Below are 18721 nucleotides of genomic sequence, written 5' to 3' on the forward strand. Positions count from 1 at the left end.
CAGCAACCAAGTCTAAACCCCGCCCTCCTCGCTCTGGGTGTTTTCATTGGCTACCGTTCCAACCAGCCTCTTTCCTATTGGTTTACAGTTATGTTACACGCTAGGATAGGAACGTAGACGTTACTGACGTCACACGCACTTCCGCAGTGCTTTGTGGGACTTGTAGTTCAATGTGATTAATGTCTTTCCAGGAATAGAGTCAATAGAAACTACAACATCCGGCATGCAAAGCTTTGGGCAACTTGACAAGGAGAAAACTACATTTCCCACGGTGCGTTACGGGAGGGTTGTGTATCCTGGTTACGGAAGAGGTGGCCGGTACAACGGGACTTGGGGATGTATGTATAGACCGGACCGTATGGGGCATGTATTATGTATCCTGTCACTTGTAGCCCAGATTGGTTCTTTCATTCATTTGCATTGATGATGTCGGATTATTTACAGAAACAGCCAGTTTGATTGTCAGAGTAATAAAAACCCTGTCTTGCAGCCAATATTAGATTGTCACCCAGCTTCTCCAGAGTGATGCAGGAGACGGGGAAAGCTGGGTGACAACCGCTATATGATGTGTGACGGCGGCCGGCTATATGATGTGTGTGACGTCGGCCGGCTATATGGTGTGTGTGACGTCGGCCGGCTATGTGGTGTGTGTGACGTCGGCCGACTATTTGATGTGTGTAACGTCGGCCGGCTGTATGATGTGCGTGACGTCGGCCGGCTATATGATGTGTGTGACGTCGGCCGGCTATATGATGTGTGTGACGTCGGCCGGCTATATGATGTGTGTGACGTCGGCCGGCTATATCATGTGTGACATCGGCCGGCTATGTGGTGTGTGACGTCGGCCGGCTATATGGTGTGTGTGACGTCGGCCGGCTATATGATGTGCGTGACGTCGGCCAGCTATGTGGTGTGTGTGACGTCGGCCGGCTATATCGTGTGTGACATCGGCCGGCTATGTGGTGTGTGACGTCGGCCGGCTATATGGTGTGTGTGACGTCGGCCGGCTATATGGTGTGTGTGACGTCGGCCGGCTATATGGTGTGTGTGACGTCGGCCGGCTATATCATGTGTGACATCGGCCGGCTATGTGGTGTGTGACGTCGGCCGGCTATATGGTGTGTGTGACGTCGGCCGGCTATATGATGTGTGTGACGTCGGCCGGCTATGTGGTGTGTGACGTCGGCCAGCTATGTGGTGTGTGACGTCGGCCGGCTATGTGGTGTGTGACGTCGGCCAGCTATGTGGTGTGTGACGTCGGCCGGCTATATGATGTGTGTGACGTCGGCCGGCTATATGATGTGTGTGACGTCGGCCGGCTATATGATGTGTGTGACGTCGGCCGGCTGTATGTGGTGTGTGACGTCGGCCGGCTATATGTGGTGTGTGACGTCGGCCAGCTATGTGGTGTGTGACGTCGGCCGGCTATGTGGTGTGTGTGACGTCGGCCGGCTATATGATGTGTGTGACGTCGGCCGGCTATATGATGTGTGTGACGTCGGCCGGCTATATGTGGTGTGTGACGTCGGCCGGCTATGTGTGGTGTGTGACGTCGGCCGGCTATATGATGTGTGTGACGTCAGCCGGCTATATGTGGTGTGTGACGTCGGCCGGCTTTATAATGTGTGTGACGTCGGCCGGCTATATGATGTGTGTGACGTCGGCCGGCTATGTGGTGTGTGACGTCGGCCGGCTATATGATGTGTGTGACGTCGGCCGGCTATGTGGTGTGTGTGACGTCGGCCGGCTATATGATGTGCGTGACGTCGGCCGGCTATATGATGTGTGTGACGTCGGCCGGCTGTATGATGTGCGTGACGTCGGCCGGCTATATGATGTGTGTGACGTCGGCCGGCTATATGATGTGTGTGACGTCGGCCGGCTATATGATGTGTGTGACGTCGGCCGGCTATATCATGTGTGACATCGGCCGGCTATGTGGTGTGTGACGTCGGCCGGCTATATGATGTGTGTGACGTCGGCCGGCTATGTGGTGTGTGACGTCGGCCGGCTATATGATGTGTGTGACGTCGGCCGGCTATGTGGTGTGTGACGTCGGCCAGCTATGTGGTGTGTGACGTCGGCCGGCTATGTGGTGTGTGACGTCGGCCAGCTATGTGGTGTGTGACGTCGGCCGGCTATATGATGTGTGTGACGTCGGCCGGCTATATGATGTGTGTGACGTCGGCCGGCTATATGATGTGTGTGACGTCGGCCGGCTATATGTGGTGTGTGACGTCGGCCGGCTATATGATGTGTGTGACGTCGGCCGGCTATATGTGGTGTGTGACGTCGGCCGGCTATATGGTGTGTGTGACGTCGGCCGGCTATATGGTGTGTGTGACGTCGGCCGGCTGTATGATGTGTGTGACGTCGGCCGGTTATGTGGTGTGCGACGTCGGCCGGCTGTATGATGTGTGTGACGTCGGCCGGCTATATGGTGTGTGTGACGTCGGCCGGCTATATGATGTGTGTGACGTCGGCCGGGTATATGATGTGTGTGACGTCGGCCGGCTATATGATGTGTGACGGCGGCCGGCTATATGATGTGTGACGGCGGCCGGCTATATGATGTGTGTGACGTCGGCCGGCTATGTGGTGTGTGACGTCGGCCGGCTATATGATGTGTGTGACGTCGGCCGGCTATGTGGTGTGTGACGTCGGCCAGCTATGTGGTGTGTGACGTCGGCCGGCTATATGATGTGTGTGACGTCGGCCGGCTATATGATGTGTGTGACGTCGGCCGGCTATGTGGTGTGTGACGTCGGCCAGCTATATGATGTGCGTGACGTCGGCCGGCTATATGATGTGTGTGACGTCGGCCGGCTGTATGATGTGCGTGACGTCGGCCGGCTATATGATGTGTGTGACGTCGGCCGGCTATATGATGTGTGTGACGTCGGCCGGCTATATGATGTGTGACATCGGCCGGCTATGTGGTGTGTGACGTCGGCCGGCTATATGATGTGTGTGACGTCGGCCGGCTATGTGGTGTGTGACGTCGGCCGGCTATATGATGTGTGTGACGTCGGCCGGCTATGTGGTGTGTGACGTCAGCCAGCTATGTGGTGTGTGACGTCGGCTGGCTATGTGGTGTGTGACGTCGGCCAGCTATGTGGTGTGTGACGTCGGCCGGCTATATGATGTGTGTGACGTCGGCCGGCTATATGATGTGTGTGACGTCGGCCGGCTGTATGTGGTGTGTGACGTCGGCCGGCTATATGTGGTGTGTGACGTCGGCCAGCTATGTGGTGTGTGACGTCGGCCGGCTATATGATGTGTGTGACGTCGGCCGGCTATATGATGTGTGTGACGTCGGCCGGCTATATGTGGTGTGTGACGTCGGCCGGCTATATGTGGTGTGTGACGTCGGCCGGCTATGTGTGGTGTGTGACGTCGGCCGGCTATATGATGTGTGTGACGTCAGCCGGCTATATGTGGTGTGTGACGTCGGCCGGCTTTATAATGTGTGTGACGTCGGCCGGCTATATGATGTGTGTGACGTCGGCCGGCTATGTGGTGTGTGACGTCGGCCGGCTATATGATGTGTGTGACGTCGGCCAGCTATGTGGTGTGTGACGTCGGCCGGCTATATGATGTGTGTGACGTCGGCCGGCTATATGTGGTGTGTGACGTCGGCCGGCTATATGTGGTGTGTGACGTCGGCCGGCTATATGATGTGTGTGACGTCGGCCGGCTATATGATGTGTGTGACGTCGGCCGGCTATATGATGTGTGTGACGTCGGCCGGCTATATGTGGTGTGTGACGTCGGCCGGCTATATGATGTGTGTGACGTCGGCCGGCTATATGATGTGTGTGACGTCGGCCGGCTATATGTGGTGTGTGACGTCGGCCGGCTATATGGTGTGTGTGACGTCGGCCGGCTATATGGTGTGTGTGACGTCGGCCGGCTATATGATGTGTGTGACGTCGGCCGGCTATATGTGGTGTGTGACGTCGGCCGGCTGTATGATGTGTGTGACGTCGGCCGGCTGTATGGTGTGTGTGACGTCGGCCGGCTTTATGTGGTGCGTGACGTCGGCCGGCTGTATGATGTGCGTGACGTCGGCCGGCTATATGGTGTGTGTGACGTCGGCCGGCTATATGTGGTGTGTGACGTCGGCCGGCTATATGTGGTGTGTGACGTCGGCCGGCTATATGATGTGTGTGACGTCGGCCGGCTATATGTGGTGTGTGACGTCGGCCGGCTGTATGATGTGTGTGACGTCGGCCGGCTATGTGGTGTGCGACGTCGGCCGGCTATGTGGTGTGCGACGTCGGCCGGCTATGTGGTGTGCGACGTCGGCCGGCTATGTGGTGTGCGACGTCGGCCGGCTATGTGGTGTGTGACGTCGGCCGGCTATATGATGTGTGTGATGTCGGCCGGCTATATGATGTGTGTGACGTCGGCCGGCTATGTGGTGTGTGACGTCGGCCGGCTATATGATGTGGGTGACGTCGGCCGGCTGTATGATGTGCGTGACGTCGGCCGGCTGTATGATGTGCGTGACGTCGGCCGGCTGTATGATGTGCGTGACGGCGGCCGGCTGTATGATGTGCGTGACGGCGGCCGGGTGTATGATGTGCGTGACGTCGGCCGGCTATGTGGTGTGTGACGTCGGCCGGCTATGTGGTGTGTGACGTCGGCCGGCTATATGGTGCGTGTGACGTCGGCCGGCTGTATGATGTGTGTGACGTCGGACGGCTGTATGGTGTGCGACGTCGGCCGGCTATGTGGTGTGTGTGACGTCGGCCGGCTGTATGATGTGTGTGACGTTGGCCGGCTATGTGGTGTGCGACGTCGGCCGGCTGTATGATGCGTGTGACGTCGGCCGGCTATATGATGTGTGTGACGTCGGCCGGCTGTATGGTGTGCGACGTCGGCCGGCTATGTGGTGTGTGTGACGTCGGCCGGCTGTATGATGTGTGTGACGTTAGCCGGCTATGTGGTGTGCGACGTCGGCCGGCTGTATGATGTGTGCGACGTCGGCCGGCTGTATGATGTGTGCGACGTCGGCCGGCTATGTGGTGTGGGACGTCGGCCGGCTATGTGGTGTGCGACGTCGGCCGGCTATGTGGTGTGCGACGTCGGCCGGCTATATGATGTGTGTGACGTCGGCCGACTATATGATGTGTGTGACGTCGGCCGGCTATATGTGGTGTGTGACGTCGGCCGGCTATATGATGTGTGTGACGTCGGCCGGCTATATGATGTGTGTGACGTCGGCCGGCTATATGTGGTGTGTGACGTCGGCCGGCTGTATGATGTGTGTGACGTCGGCCGGCTATATGGTGTGTGTGACGTCGGCCGGCTATATGTGGTGCGTGACGTCGGCCGGCTGTATGATGTGCGTGACGTCGGCCGGCTATATGGTGTGTGTGACGTCGGCCGGCTATATGTGGTGTGTGACGTCGGCCGGCTATATGTGGTGTGTGACGTCGGCCGGCTATATGATGTGTGTGACGTCGGCCGGCTATATGTGGTGTGTGACGTCGGCCGGCTGTATGATGTGTGCGACGTCGGCCGGCTATGTGGTGTGCGACGTCGGCCGGCTATGTGGTGTGCGACGTCGGCCGGCTATGTGGTGTGCGACGTCGGCCGGCTATGTGGTGTGCGACGTCGGCCGGCTATGTGGTGTGCGACGTCGGCCGGCTATGTGGTGTGCGACGTCGGCCGGCTATGTGGTGTGTGACGTCGGCCGGCTATATGGTGCGTGTGACGTCGGCCGGCTATATGATGTGTGTGACGTCGGCCGGCTGTATGGTGTGCGACGTCGGCCGGCTATGTGGTGTGTGTGACGTCGGCCGGCTGTATGATGTGTGTGACGTCGGCCGGCTATGTGGTGTGCGACGTCGGCCGGCTGTATGATGCGTGTGACGTCGGCCGGCTATATGATGTGTGTGACGTCGGCCGGCTGTATGGTGTGCGACGTCGGCCGGCTATGTGGTGTGTGTGACGTCGGCCGGCTGTATGATGTGTGCGACGTTGGCCGGCTATGTGGTGTGCGACGTCGGCCGGCTGTATGATGTGTGCGACGTCGGCCGGCTATGTGGTGTGCGACGTCGGCCGGCTAGGTGGTGTGCGACGTCGGCCGGCTAGGTGGTGTGCGACGTCGGCCGGCTAGGTGGTGTGCGACGTCGGCCGGCTAGGTGGTGTGCGACGTCGGCCGGCTAGGTGGTGTGCGACGTCGGCCGGCTAGGTGGTGTGCGACGTCGGCCGGCTAGGTGGTGTGCGACGTCGGCCGGCTAGGTGGTGTGCGACGTCGGCCGGCTAGGTGGTGTGCGACGTCGGCCGGCTAGGTGGTGTGCGACGTCGGCCGGCTAGGTGGTGTGCGACGTCGGCCGGCTAGGTGGTGTGCGACGTCGGCCGGCTAGGTGGTGTGCGACGTCGGCCGGCTATGTGGTGTGCGACGTCGGCCGGCTATGTGGTGTGCGACGTCGGCCGGCTAGGTGGTGTGCGACGTCGGCCGGCTAGGTGATGCGTGACGTCAGCCGTACGGGTATTGATAGCACCAGAAGTTGTAACTGTTTCCATGTATTGGTGCGTTCCTTATTTTGGCCCCATGTGCCTCCTCATAGCTCCTGGTACCAGTAACGCCGCCCTGTGCTTCTCTCTAGGTGCAGCGCCACATCCACATGGGAGAGAAGAACGAAAGCACAATGGCGTCTCACATCGAGAAAATCACCCTCGGAATAAGCAAGATTCTGGGTGAGCGGTGACCCGGGACTGCGCCCGTTATACAGAGGGCGTAAACCAATCATTCTGCGGACGTCTCCCCCTAATTAATGAACCACACTTTTTTGCGCACCTTAGCGTATTTTACTGTACCTTTTCCGCCGCAGGACATGTTCATTTGTGCGCGGCAAACAAAGACGCAGCGACTGGAATGGCTAATTAGTCTAATGAGTTCCAGATGTGTTCTTTTTCCAGAGAAATACCGCAGCGTATCACGCATCTCCTTGCATATTGCGCTCCCCCCCACCCCACCCCCATTGACTGCTATTGGGGCGTTTGCTGCGCAGAAAAGTAGAGCATGCCACAGCTTTTTTTTTTTGGTTATTAAAGGGATATTCCAGACAAATTCTATTGATGACCTAGTTGATCGCCAGGGACCCGCTGATCGCCCAGCCTGTGGGGCCGGACGCTGTCATTGGGGTGGGAGGCAGTAGCGTCATAGAGGGCTTTACAATGGGAGTTAAAGGCTTCAGCACTTCCAGCTCCAACATCTGGGTCGGATGCGGAAGTGTAATAGTAGGCAGCGGTCCCGTTTATTTCAGTGGTAGTGAAGCCCCCTCTGACTCCTCTGCCTCTGACCTCAATGACGACCTCCGACCCCGCTCCACTGCCAGCAGGCTGGATGATCAGCTGATCGGTGGGGATCCCGAGCGGCCTGCTGGCAGTCAACTAATGATGACCTGGCTTGTATATAGGTCATCAATAGTAAAAGTCCTACAATACCTCTGATTCCAGTGTGCTACAATGCTGTGAATCTTGTTATCTTGATACACCAGTCATGTTGATGATTGCTACATCTGTAAATGGCGCGTGGAGCGGTTAAGCACCACTTGTCAAACAAAAAAGGTCAGGAGCAGAAAGTGCATTTCAGTGGGAGTGAAGCCGGCGATCACACTTCCTCCCCTGACTGATGATGATGACGTCCGGCCCACTGCAGTGTCAGCGGGGTCAGACGATCAGCTGATGGACGGGGATCCTGAGCGGTAGACCTCCGCCCATCAACTCCTGTTGACCTATCCAGTCCCATGAAAACCCCTTTAATTGAGCCATGTTTTTTTTATCAGTTAGGTTCCCAACAGCAAGACTGACCAATCAGACTGTCTGGTAAGGAAAGAGAGTTAAACGTATGGTTAAAGGGGTTGTCCAAAGAAAACACCTTAACCCCCTATTCACAGGTTAGGAGCTAACTAGAATGGAGATCGCAAAGGTCCCCGAATACACAGATGGGTGGTCGTGTGTGCACACTGTTTTCATGGGTCCTTTGTGCAGTCCCATGCAGGGTCATCTATTCAGTTATACTAAAGTCAAAGGGAAGACAGATATAAAAACCATTCCCCCTCGTCGCCCGTCACGGCCGTTCTTTTTGCTTTTTTAAATCATCCATAAGTTTGACTCTTCAGATCACGAATCACGTGAGACAACTTGGGCTTCCATCCATGTAGTGAGTCATGTGTGTTCTTACTTGTCAGAGTCGTCTCCAGGGGTAACTGATGTGAAGATGGAGGAGCTGCCTCCTGCCGAGCGTCACACGATAGTCTCCTGGGAGCAGGTGAGAGGATCATACATGTGCAATAACACACGTCTGTATAACATGTAGAGTATGAACCGTTGACCTGTGCAATAAACCCGTGGAAAGGTTGAGTCGCCTTGTAAATGTATAGCTGAGTTACAGCCTGTGTCAAACTGCAGAGCTGCATTCACATTTCTGCTGGCTTCACAGCTGAAATCTCCCTTCTATCACTTTTAAGAAAGAGATTCTGTTAGAGGATCGCAGGGCGCTGCCAGGACTGAAAGTGCATGTGGCGTCTAAATTGACGCTGCAACAATCCGTGGAAGATGTGAAAAGCATGTATTTCAAGCACATCGAAAATTGTACTTGTTGCACCAAATATATATATATATATATATTGTGAGGGATTAGCGTTTAGGGGCAGTAGCAGCGTGGGCATCTGCGGCCAGAGACAGTGACACCGGGCAACAACGTTCTTTAGTCCAGGCTTTGCCTGGGTTTATTGCAGCAGAAACAAAATCAAAACGTAAATAAACACCTGCTCGTCTGAGCTCTCACTATACATATGCTTGTTCCTGACTACTCACTGTCAGAATACTTCTTGCTTGCTGCACACAGCCAGTCCGGTCCTCAGACCTGTGGAGGTCTCACCACACCCTCCTGGGTGTTGAGGTTAGGGGCGTCACCCTGTCAACCTCGCCTTTTGGCTCTCTCAGCCCACACGCTGGGCTAGCCGGGCTCCTTTCTCCACAGAGCCCTCTCTCTGGCTCTCTCTCTCTCTCTCTCTCTGTCTGTCTGTCTGTCTCTGTCACTCTGACCTGCAGGCCCAGGCTTTATAAGGCCTGGTACCAGCCTCACCTGGTACGTTGGAGTGGCCATCCCACCCTTCACTTTGACCACTCCAGGAAAAGCCGGCCCGGACTATGCGGCTTGGAGCCACTTACAAAAACTACAACGTGTCAGTAACATAGCGTTACTGACACAGAAATGCTGGCTTCCTCCACCGAGCCCAGGCCGCTCGGTGGCACGTATCCACCCTCCAGCACTTTGTCAGTCACTGTCTCACAATATATAGATATATTAGTACAAGCAATATAGTGATCGCAAGTTGATTCCTGTGGGTGCTAAATAAAATGTAATAAAGGTGTAATATATTTTCTTAAATATAAAAAGTAACAAAAAAATCCCTTTTCCGTTTTTCATATAATTTTTTTTAATTAAACCTAACCAGTACTGTTGTATTCGTGAAAGTCCGGATTGTACAAATATCACACTACTTATCCTGCACCGCTAACTAGAAATTATTTTTTTTAAAGTACAGAATTCTAGAATTGCAGAGTTCTTTGGTTATCCTGGCTCCCAAAAAAGTTGAAAAAAAACTGATCAAAAATATTTACCACAATGGGATTAATAGAAACTACAGGTCGTCCTGCAAAAATGGAGCCCTCATACAGCCCAATGAGCAATCAGACGTTATGTGTCTCAGAATAAGTATTTTGGTTAAAAGAAAGTTGTTGTTTTTTTACTACCAGTGATTCCGCACTCAAATTTGCCTATTCAAAAGGGCTAAATCCACGAGCCGATCCATGGCAGAAGTGCGTGGGTTAGTCGTGCAGAAAAATCTGAGATGGATTCTGCCGTGTGAATAAACCTTTAAGAGTGGCCGAACGCCTTCAGTCGCTGTTGTCACTTAAAAAGTATATTTGTGGCAAGAAAACTGTGAATGTGACGACTCAACAATTCTCGTTTAACCCCTTGAGTGGCACGCCCAGAAATTTTCCGGGACGAGCTCCACTGCCCATAGCGATATAGCCCGGAAGATTTCTGGGCTATGTATCCCTATGGGAGCTGCAGAGCACACTACCACAAGCTGTGGCAGTGTGCTCTGCCTGCACTGTCCCTCATAAAACAGCTCAAGACTTTGAAAAACTGAAGCTGGGAGATATTGCCGATCTGCCGGCAATCTCCCGCGTCTGAATTCAAAAGTCCCTGCACTGCTTTGTTTATAGGTTGCCATAGAGACCATCGGCTTGTCAGAAGCAAGCCGATGGTCTCTGTGGCAGAGAGAGCTGGTGCTTGGCTGCCAGAGGACAGCCAGGCACCATCTATTACAGCAGAGATCAGAGAAAGCCTCCGATCTCTGCCGTGTTAACCCTTTACATGCTGCAGTCTATGTGACTGCAGCATGTAAAGGGCTGTCACCATCTGACCCCCAGAATGTGATCAGGGGTCCTGATGGGTCTCTGAAAGTCCCCTAAAGGGACAAAAATAAAAGAAAGTTTAAAAAAAAAGTAAATAAATTAAAACACTTGTCTCCCTTTACTTTGTAAAAAAATAAAAATAAAATTACACATGTGGTATTCCTGCGTCGTAATGACCCAGAGGAGGAAATTTAGTACATTATTTTACCCCTTAATGACACGGACCCTTTTTTTCTTTTTTCCCCCATTTTTTTTTCTCCTCCCCTCCTTTAAAAAAATCATAACTCCTTTATTTATCTGTCGACCTCGCTGTACGAGGGCTTGTTTTTTGAGGGACGAGTTGTATTCTTCAATGGTGCTATTTAAAGTACCATATAATGTACTGAAAAACTTTTACAAAATTCTAAGTGGAGTAAGATGCAAAAAAAATGACATTCTGCCATCTTTCAGTGCGTTTTGCTTCTACGGAGCACAAACTGCAACAAAAACGACCTGATAACTTTATTCTTTGGGTCAGTGCGATTAATACGATACCAAACTTGTATCGTTTTTTTTTGCTGTAGTACTTGTATTTTTTTCAAAGACATTTAATTTTTTAAAATTATTTTCTGCTGCATCTTCTGCGCGCAATAACTTTTTTATTTTTCCGTCGACGTACTTGAGCAAGGGCTCATTTTTTGCGAGATGTCCTGTAGTTCACGTTAGTACCAATCCAGAATACATACGACTTTGTTTGTTTTTTATTGCATTTTTTTCAGGGAAACAGGGTGACTGAAAAAGTGCATTTGTGGGGTTTTTTTGGGGGGTTTTTCGGACTACGTTTACCGTGCAGGGTTAATAATGCACTAATTTGATAGATCTGACTTTTATGTACGTGGCGATACCAAATATGTATTTTTCTTTTATGATTTAGATTTTTTTAATTATAGATATGGCAAAAGGAGGCTGATTTAAACTTTTATTACTTTTTTTTTTTCTTTTAAAGTGTGAAAAAGTCGTGAAAAAGAAAAAAAGCTATTACAATTTGGTATTGATATAATTGTACTCCCCTGTAGAATTACTTTTAATATATTATTTATACTGCTCAGAGAATGCTGTGAAAAATAAAAAACATGCCAGAATTACAGATTTTGTTAAACTTGCCACTAGAAAAAATGGAATAAAAAGCGATAAAAATTTGATATGTTCCAAAGTATTAGATAAATAAATACTAGAGTTCATCCTGCAAAAACCAAGCCCTTCTAGAGCTCTGGCAATGGAAAAAAAAAAAAATACGTCTCGTGGAATGTGGCGACACAAAAGCAAACCTTTAAGAAAAAAAAATGTTTTAAATGTACAAAAATAGCAAAACATTAAAAAAAACTGTATAAACTTGGTATCACCGGGATCGTGCTGACTGGGAGAATAATGTTATCGCATTTATTCTGCACGCTGAACGCCGTAAAAATGAAATCCAAAAAACAAATGGCAGAATGTTTTTTCCCCCCAATCTCCCCACAATTTTTTTTTACAAAAGTTATGCAACATATTATAAATACCCAAAAATGATGCCATCAAAAAGTACAACTAGTCCCGCAAAAAACAAGCCCTCATACGGCCGTGTTAATGGAAAAATGAAAAAGTTATGGCTGTTGGAACGCAGCTGCAAAATTAGTTGAAATTACATGATTAGACGATTTAAAAAACCTGCCCTGGTGGGCACGACAGGGTGGTAAGAAACCCGCCACTCAAGGGGTTAAACGAGCCAACAATGTATCTGCTATATAAACAGGCTGCATGAAAGCAAATGTGCTAACGATGACGTCACTCGCTCGATCAAACGATGATCGGCTCGTCTAAGAGGGCCCTAACTGATGAGAACAATGCATACGATTTATAGTTAACATTCAGTGAGCTAAAACCGCTGATCGCTCGTCACAGTGTCACTCCTGATTGTTGTCTGCTTGTCCAGAAACATTCCTGCACGCTCCCCGACGATCTGAAGAACTTCTACCTGATGACCGATGGCTTCCACATGTCCTGGTTTGTGAAGATGGACGGTGAGTCTTATCATGTCTTCCATCCTTCCCAAGCAGTGTATGCTTCATTGTCTAATTAGAGTTTCCGTTCAGTCCTCTAGGAAAGCTGAGTGACAACTCCACCTCCGTAGAACAACCCAATAGAATAAGAATGGGAAAGAAGTTAGAGTTTGTGATTTTTAGGGGAAATGGCTCTTTATAGGTCATGGATTCCTTTCGGGGCATTTTCTTCCACTTAGGCCGGTTTCAGGCGAGCGTATGGAAACACGTCCGTATTACGGATCTGCATTGTGGATGTGTTTCAGATGACATTACAATCGTATGTCAGCAGTTTGATCCGTTTTTGCCACTGTATATTTTCATTTCTACGGTCTGCAAAATATTGGCCAGATGCGGAGTTTAAATGTACTTCTCTGAAACCGTCGCTAAGTGCATGTATTCTGGGCTGACAATCATTTTTGCAGTAGGGTTTAATTAAAAAATGCGCACTGTTTGTCTTCTGCAGCTTTTATGAGAGTGAGTCAAAGATTATCCGCATTCCAGTTGTATTAAGACTTCTGTTGGCCGCACCGTCTTATCAATGCTTTCCGTTGTAGGTCGCTGTCTCCCCGGTCACTGCTGTGCAGGCTTGAACGTGTTACACCAGTTAATTTGTGATTGTAGTGCAAGAAAAGATGGCTGCCGTCCTTGCCATTTAACAGAAGTTGAGCAGCGTGCAGGGATTAGTTTCTTGTTGTCTGAGGGTGTCCGGTGCCAATATTTATCGAAGACTTTGTGCGCAGTACGGAGAAAGTGTTTATGAATGTACTAGTTATTATTATTATTCATAGTACCAGTGTTTCTGGTGCCCACTTACTAATGTATTATATAGTGAAAGGGATTGGAGTTGGTCAAAATATTTCTGTGCGACTAGTTCAGCAGCTCGCTGAGGAGACATGTTGGCTTGTAGCTTTCGCATATGAGATGCATGTGTTTTACAAACTTCAGCTGTTCACTGAGGAGACATGTTGGCTCATTGCTTTTGCATATCTGCCCCACAAGATTTACAAACTTCAGCTGGTGGCTGAGGTGACATTGTGGCTAGGTCGAGATTCATGTCTGATGAAGAGGTGAAGACAGCGGAGCATTCGTGGTTTGCAACTAATCCTAAAACCTGTTTTAATGAGGGAATACGAAGGCTCGTTGACAGATGGACAAAGTCTGTTGAAAAGCAGGGAGACAAATAACGTATTTGCCTTTTCTGAAAGTTGATAACATAAATTCTCCAGCCAGAGTTTTGACTCGACCTTGTACACATTATTGTATATAGAAAGTGCAGACCAAGTCTCAGCAGGAGATCCATGAGTGAGGCTGGGCTGACCGCTTGGTTTCCCTCTGCTTTCTCACCTCCAGCACCTTCTTATTAGCTCATTTATTACCACAATAAGGTTTATTTCTGCCTTGTGAACGTTCCCTAACACCTTCTTCCTTTTGTCTCTGATAGATACCCCTGTACAGGTGGGCTCAATGATCATCAATAGCATTTCCAACCTGATTCATCTGAAAGCTTCCTCGTCCTACTCGCTGCCCAACTCCCCGACACTCGCAGAGCTGGATGATAACGAGGAGGAGGAAGGTACAAAACCCATCACAGCTTTCTGTAATCGGTGTATTCAGAGGTTGGGGTGTGGTTAAAAAAAAAAACGCACCCAAAGAAACTCCATACAACTTTGCAACAATTTGTTTTTACTGCATCAGCATCAAAGATCGTAGCACAACTTCATATGGACTTTTGGTATGTTTTTAACCCAACTGCCTTATAGGGTCGTGAATCCTTTGTTTGGCTGCACATGAAAACCTCTTGGCGCTTCTTAAAGGCAACCTGCCAGGTCCATATGCTGCCCTGATCTCAGCTGTCACTTATTTGGATCAGCACAACAGTTTTTAAAAAGCTATATGTGTAACTGTGTAGCGCAGCGCTACCTGAGCTGAGTCTGATGGTAATCATGATCTGCATGCTCCCTCCAGCTGCTGATTGACAGATTTGCTCTTATGCACACTATGAGCATGCATGAATATAGCTATCCATTATGTTCTCCCTTTTTTTCTCATTTCTCCTTTAAGGCCTTCCAGAAAAGCCCCATTTTGATTCCCGGAACGTGATCTTTGAGCTGGATCCATGTGATGGGATCGGGAAAGTGTGTCTGGTGTACAGAAAGCACAAAGCAGGTAGAAGAGGCTTCATATTGTGCTTATATAGCGGAGAACAGCGAGAGGCAAGCTCTTTATTTATTGTGTCTTTAGCCTGAGCGAGCCGTATTGTCCATTGTAATGTCTCTCTGGGTATACTGGTTATACTCGGATTCAGCCTTAAGGGCCATTTACACGGGACGATTATTGCGCAAATGTTGTTCAAACAAACGAAAATGCGCTATAATCGTCATGTCTAAATGAAAAACATTGTGTACTTTTCGTTTGTCACTCACTTTCAACCAGCATAAAAATCATCGCTGCATCGCTTACTTCTCGCTGCGTGTAAATGCTCCCTGCTAGGCGCTTCACATAGGCGATCTGCCTGTTTAAGCGCTCTGCACAAGCGCTAACAACTTAGCAGTGACGTCAGCGCCCTTGCAGTCGCTTAGCCGACAGTCATCCTCTGTAAATGGGGCATTAGACTGCTGTTAACAAGAGAGAAAGAGGGTACGACGGGTTCACTGCTGGGAGTTTACCTGATCAGTTATTTGCGCCTGGTATACAGCAGTGGACCCATTGTAACCCATAGGACCCCCAGTAATCAACAGATATATCACCCTAAACATCCTGTAGACACTTTGCTGTAAGTAAATACCATTGTGCTCTTTGGTCTCCTTGTATGATTGACCTCACGTAATGATGCCACGTGATGGCGCTGTTGTGACATTGCTGCCATCATATGACCAACAGGGTCATGTTCTGTATTATCATCATATTTTCTTGGAATTGCTTATTTGGACTTGAATTAGTTTTTCTTCCGTCAGGTGAGATGACTCCGGATCCTACAATCTGGTTCCTGGACCGTGCGCTCTACTGGCATTTCCTGACAGACACATTTACAGCGTATTACCGGATACTCCTGTGTCATCTGGGGCTCCCACAGTGGCAGTACTCCTTCACCAGCTACGGGCTGAGCCCACAGGCCAAGGTCAGAGCTCATCACTAGTCTACACGGAAAGGTGCATAATGTATATACATTATGATTGTAAGGGCTCATTCACACCAGCGCTGCACCTCCGTTAGGGATTTCCGTTCCTCTGTTCCTTCTTTGGAGCAGAGAAACAGAATTGAAAGGGCATTGAGGCCTCATGTCCACTTGCACGGACGGATACCACTGCTGAATCCCGCAGCGGTATCCGTGCGTGCTTGTGGACATGGAGAGGAAAAGACAGTTTCTTATTTCTCCGGAACCAGCGCGGGTCTCCTCCATCGCGGCCGGATCATCTTTCTTCAGCATGGCGGATGTGTTAGGGTGTGCCAGCCGACGCATGCGCAGTGCTTTTTTGTTTTTATAAATCTCCTGCTTTCCTGCAGATCCGCGGCACGTCCACAGTGATAGCTGCGGGCGGTCCGGAGATCGGACTGCTCCCATTGACTTTAATGGAAGCCGTCCACGTGGGATCCGCAGGAAAATTGAGCATGCCGCGATTTCTTCCCGCACATGTGATCCACACGCCGGAGAAAAAAAAAACATCCACATGCTTTTCACTGGTTTGCATGCGTGCATCCCTATGGGCAGCTTGATTTGTGAATCTCCCGCACAGGTTCCACAAATCAAATCCGCCCGTGGACATTGGGCCTAAGTGTTTCCTTCCCCTCCCCATTGATTTTAATGGGTTTTCAAATAAACAAGCTTCCATTTAATTTGGTTTCCGTTTTTTAAACGCTGACTATATGTATATTTTTGAGAGTCTTTCCCTGTTGAGCACTAATTCTCCCACTTGTTTGTTTATTTCATGCATAGTCCTCTGGGTAATTTAGTACGCAAATGGGACATGGAATATAAGCTTATTTTAGGTGAATAAATAGGGTAGTGATAATCACACCATCCTCCCTGCAGGTAGAGATGGTACTTACTCTAGCTGGTCATATGATGCTGTGCTGATGAATTATGGGATTGCTAGCACAGCTTAAAGGGAAGAAAAGAGAAGGAGAGATCTAAACAAAAGATGGTGCTTGATAAGTATCAGACAGGAGGTTGCACTGCATGTAAGTAACTGCAGTATACAGAGGAGACCTCCAGAGTGTGACAGGCAATCAGATGAGGAGTGCAGGGATGTAAAAATGTGTTTTCGCCAGAGTGGTCCTTTTAAGGGTGCCTTCAGACTTGCAATAAAATCATGCAACGCGAGAGCAAGTGAAAACGCAAATTACGAAACCAATGATTTTCAATGGTTTCCTTCACATTTGCGATGTTTTTACTCATGCGATGTTGCGATTAAAAAAGAAAAAACGGCTCATCGGGGATTAATGGTTTGCATTCATGTGGCCTATATGCAGCTTCTCTGCAGTGTAAGGACAATGCAGCCGAAATTCCTTCCACTCATGGAGGCCAATGGCCACACTATTTTAATGCAAAATCATTCGTCTGTTGGCCACTGCAGGTGGGTGGGCTTGGCCAGATGCATCCAGCCGGACCTTGTGTCTTTAGACTTAAAGTACTTTTACACTGGCTTATAGTCACCCAAATAGTCACTGGACTTGCTTACCTAAAAACCAAGTGACTGTTGGCCTGTGTAAACCAGCAATCAAACTACTAATGATGACCTGTCCGTCCGTGTGTGAGTGAGTAGTGGGTGGGTTTGTGAGTGACTTACATGCTCCGTCCCTGATCACATGACTGTGATGTCATCAAAGGTCCTCCATCCCCAGTGAGGGAGTTACATGCTCCGTCCCTGATCACATGATGGTGATGTCATCAAAGGTCCTTCATCCCCAGTGAGGGAGTTACATGCTCCGTCCCTGATCACATGACCGTGACATAATCACAGGTCCTGTATGCACACGGCTGCTGTCCAGCTAGGTTTTTGTTAGTATTCCATAGCAAATTAGGCCGTAGTCCGCCCCTAATCTGCACAAGGATGCAGAACCTTTGGTGACATCACTGTCATGTGATCAGGGGTGAAGCATGTAAGTCATTCACTCTGGATGAGTGTAACCGTCATGTGATCAGGGAGCATGACGGTGACGTCATCACAAGTCCTTCATCTCCAGTGCTGTGCTGCTTCTGATCCCTGTTGTGATGACCATTGTATGTAGCAGTGCTGTGTGTGTGACATGCTTGTAGCAGTGCTGTGTGTGTGACGTGCTTGTAGCACAGCTGTGTGGCACATTGCACCACCAGAAACACTGGTACTATAGTTTCTTAATAACTACTAGTCATTCCTTTATGAACGACTGCCTGTTTACTCTGAATGGAGGCTTACAGCCAGAAACGCTCTCCGGGGCTCTCCACCTCTATCTAGTGAGCGATCGTTGTTCCTGGGTGAAAACATTCGACAGTTGCCTTGTGTAAAAGTACTTCTACCCTGAAATGGCTGATAGGAGGGAACAATAGATTGTATTCAGCCTCTCTCCATGAATAATTGGCTGATATCAGGGATCATTTGTATACGAACCATATTAAACATAAGGCACCTTTATGTTTTGCATTCATTTATACTGTATGAGTATGAGACTAGCCCCGGTGTTACGAGATCTCAGACCCCGTGGTACCGTCATGTCTACAATCGTTATTAACGTGTGTCATTATTCTGACAGCAGTGGATGAACATGTACAAACCCATCACCTTCAACCCATTGCAGCTGTCCACCGAGGATCCAGACTCTTTCATCAACAAACTGGACCCAAACAAGATCTTCAAGGCCAAAAATAAGACCCCCGTAACCAAGAAGAAACTGCCTGGACCACCAGGCTACCAGAAGAATCCCTCTGCTTCCTCCAAACGCCTAGAGCAGTCTGGTACTCCCCGGAAGTGACTGTTTAGCCATTCCTAACTGTGAGGGAGTATACAGCACCGTTCCTGTGTATTCCCATATGTACATATATTGTGGTCACCGCCTGTAAATTATTATTTATTCATTTTTTATTTAAGTCAGCTGAAAATAAACACAAGTAATGAGCAATCAAGCCATATTGTAATGCGGCCGAGAATCCGATGAATGCATGGAATGTATATCCCAGGTACCTGAGTTATAGAGATACAGTAAATATACACTCATTAAACAGGCACTGCACTTTG

The 18721-nt window shown here is 49.5% G+C and overlaps 1 protein-coding gene across 6 annotated transcripts; it reads left to right on the forward strand.

The window, feature by feature from the left end:
- Positions 1 to 242: 242 nt before the first annotated feature.
- TPGS2 (tubulin polyglutamylase complex subunit 2) lies at positions 243 to 18609 on the forward strand. Of its 6 annotated transcripts, none has more exons than XM_066602637.1 (8): positions 243 to 338; positions 6621 to 6711; positions 8208 to 8287; positions 12401 to 12488; positions 13951 to 14082; positions 14571 to 14675; positions 15449 to 15627; positions 18240 to 18609. In XM_066602637.1, exons 2-8 carry the CDS (start codon positions 6639 to 6641, stop codon positions 18456 to 18458), a joined length of 876 nt encoding a protein of 291 aa, XP_066458734.1. In that variant the 5' UTR covers positions 243 to 338; positions 6621 to 6638; the 3' UTR covers positions 18459 to 18609. The 6 variants fall into 6 exon arrangements, with proteins under 6 accessions (XP_066458734.1, XP_066458735.1, XP_066458736.1 ...); XM_066602638.1 differs by having other exon boundaries at positions 18243 to 18609; XM_066602639.1 differs by having other exon boundaries at positions 15464 to 15627.
- Positions 18610 to 18721: the final 112 nt, after the last annotated feature.

The sequence above is a fragment of the Eleutherodactylus coqui genome, chromosome 5 (assembly GCF_035609145.1).
Source record: "Eleutherodactylus coqui strain aEleCoq1 chromosome 5, aEleCoq1.hap1, whole genome shotgun sequence".
Lineage (NCBI taxonomy): Eukaryota > Metazoa > Chordata > Amphibia > Anura > Eleutherodactylidae > Eleutherodactylus > Eleutherodactylus coqui.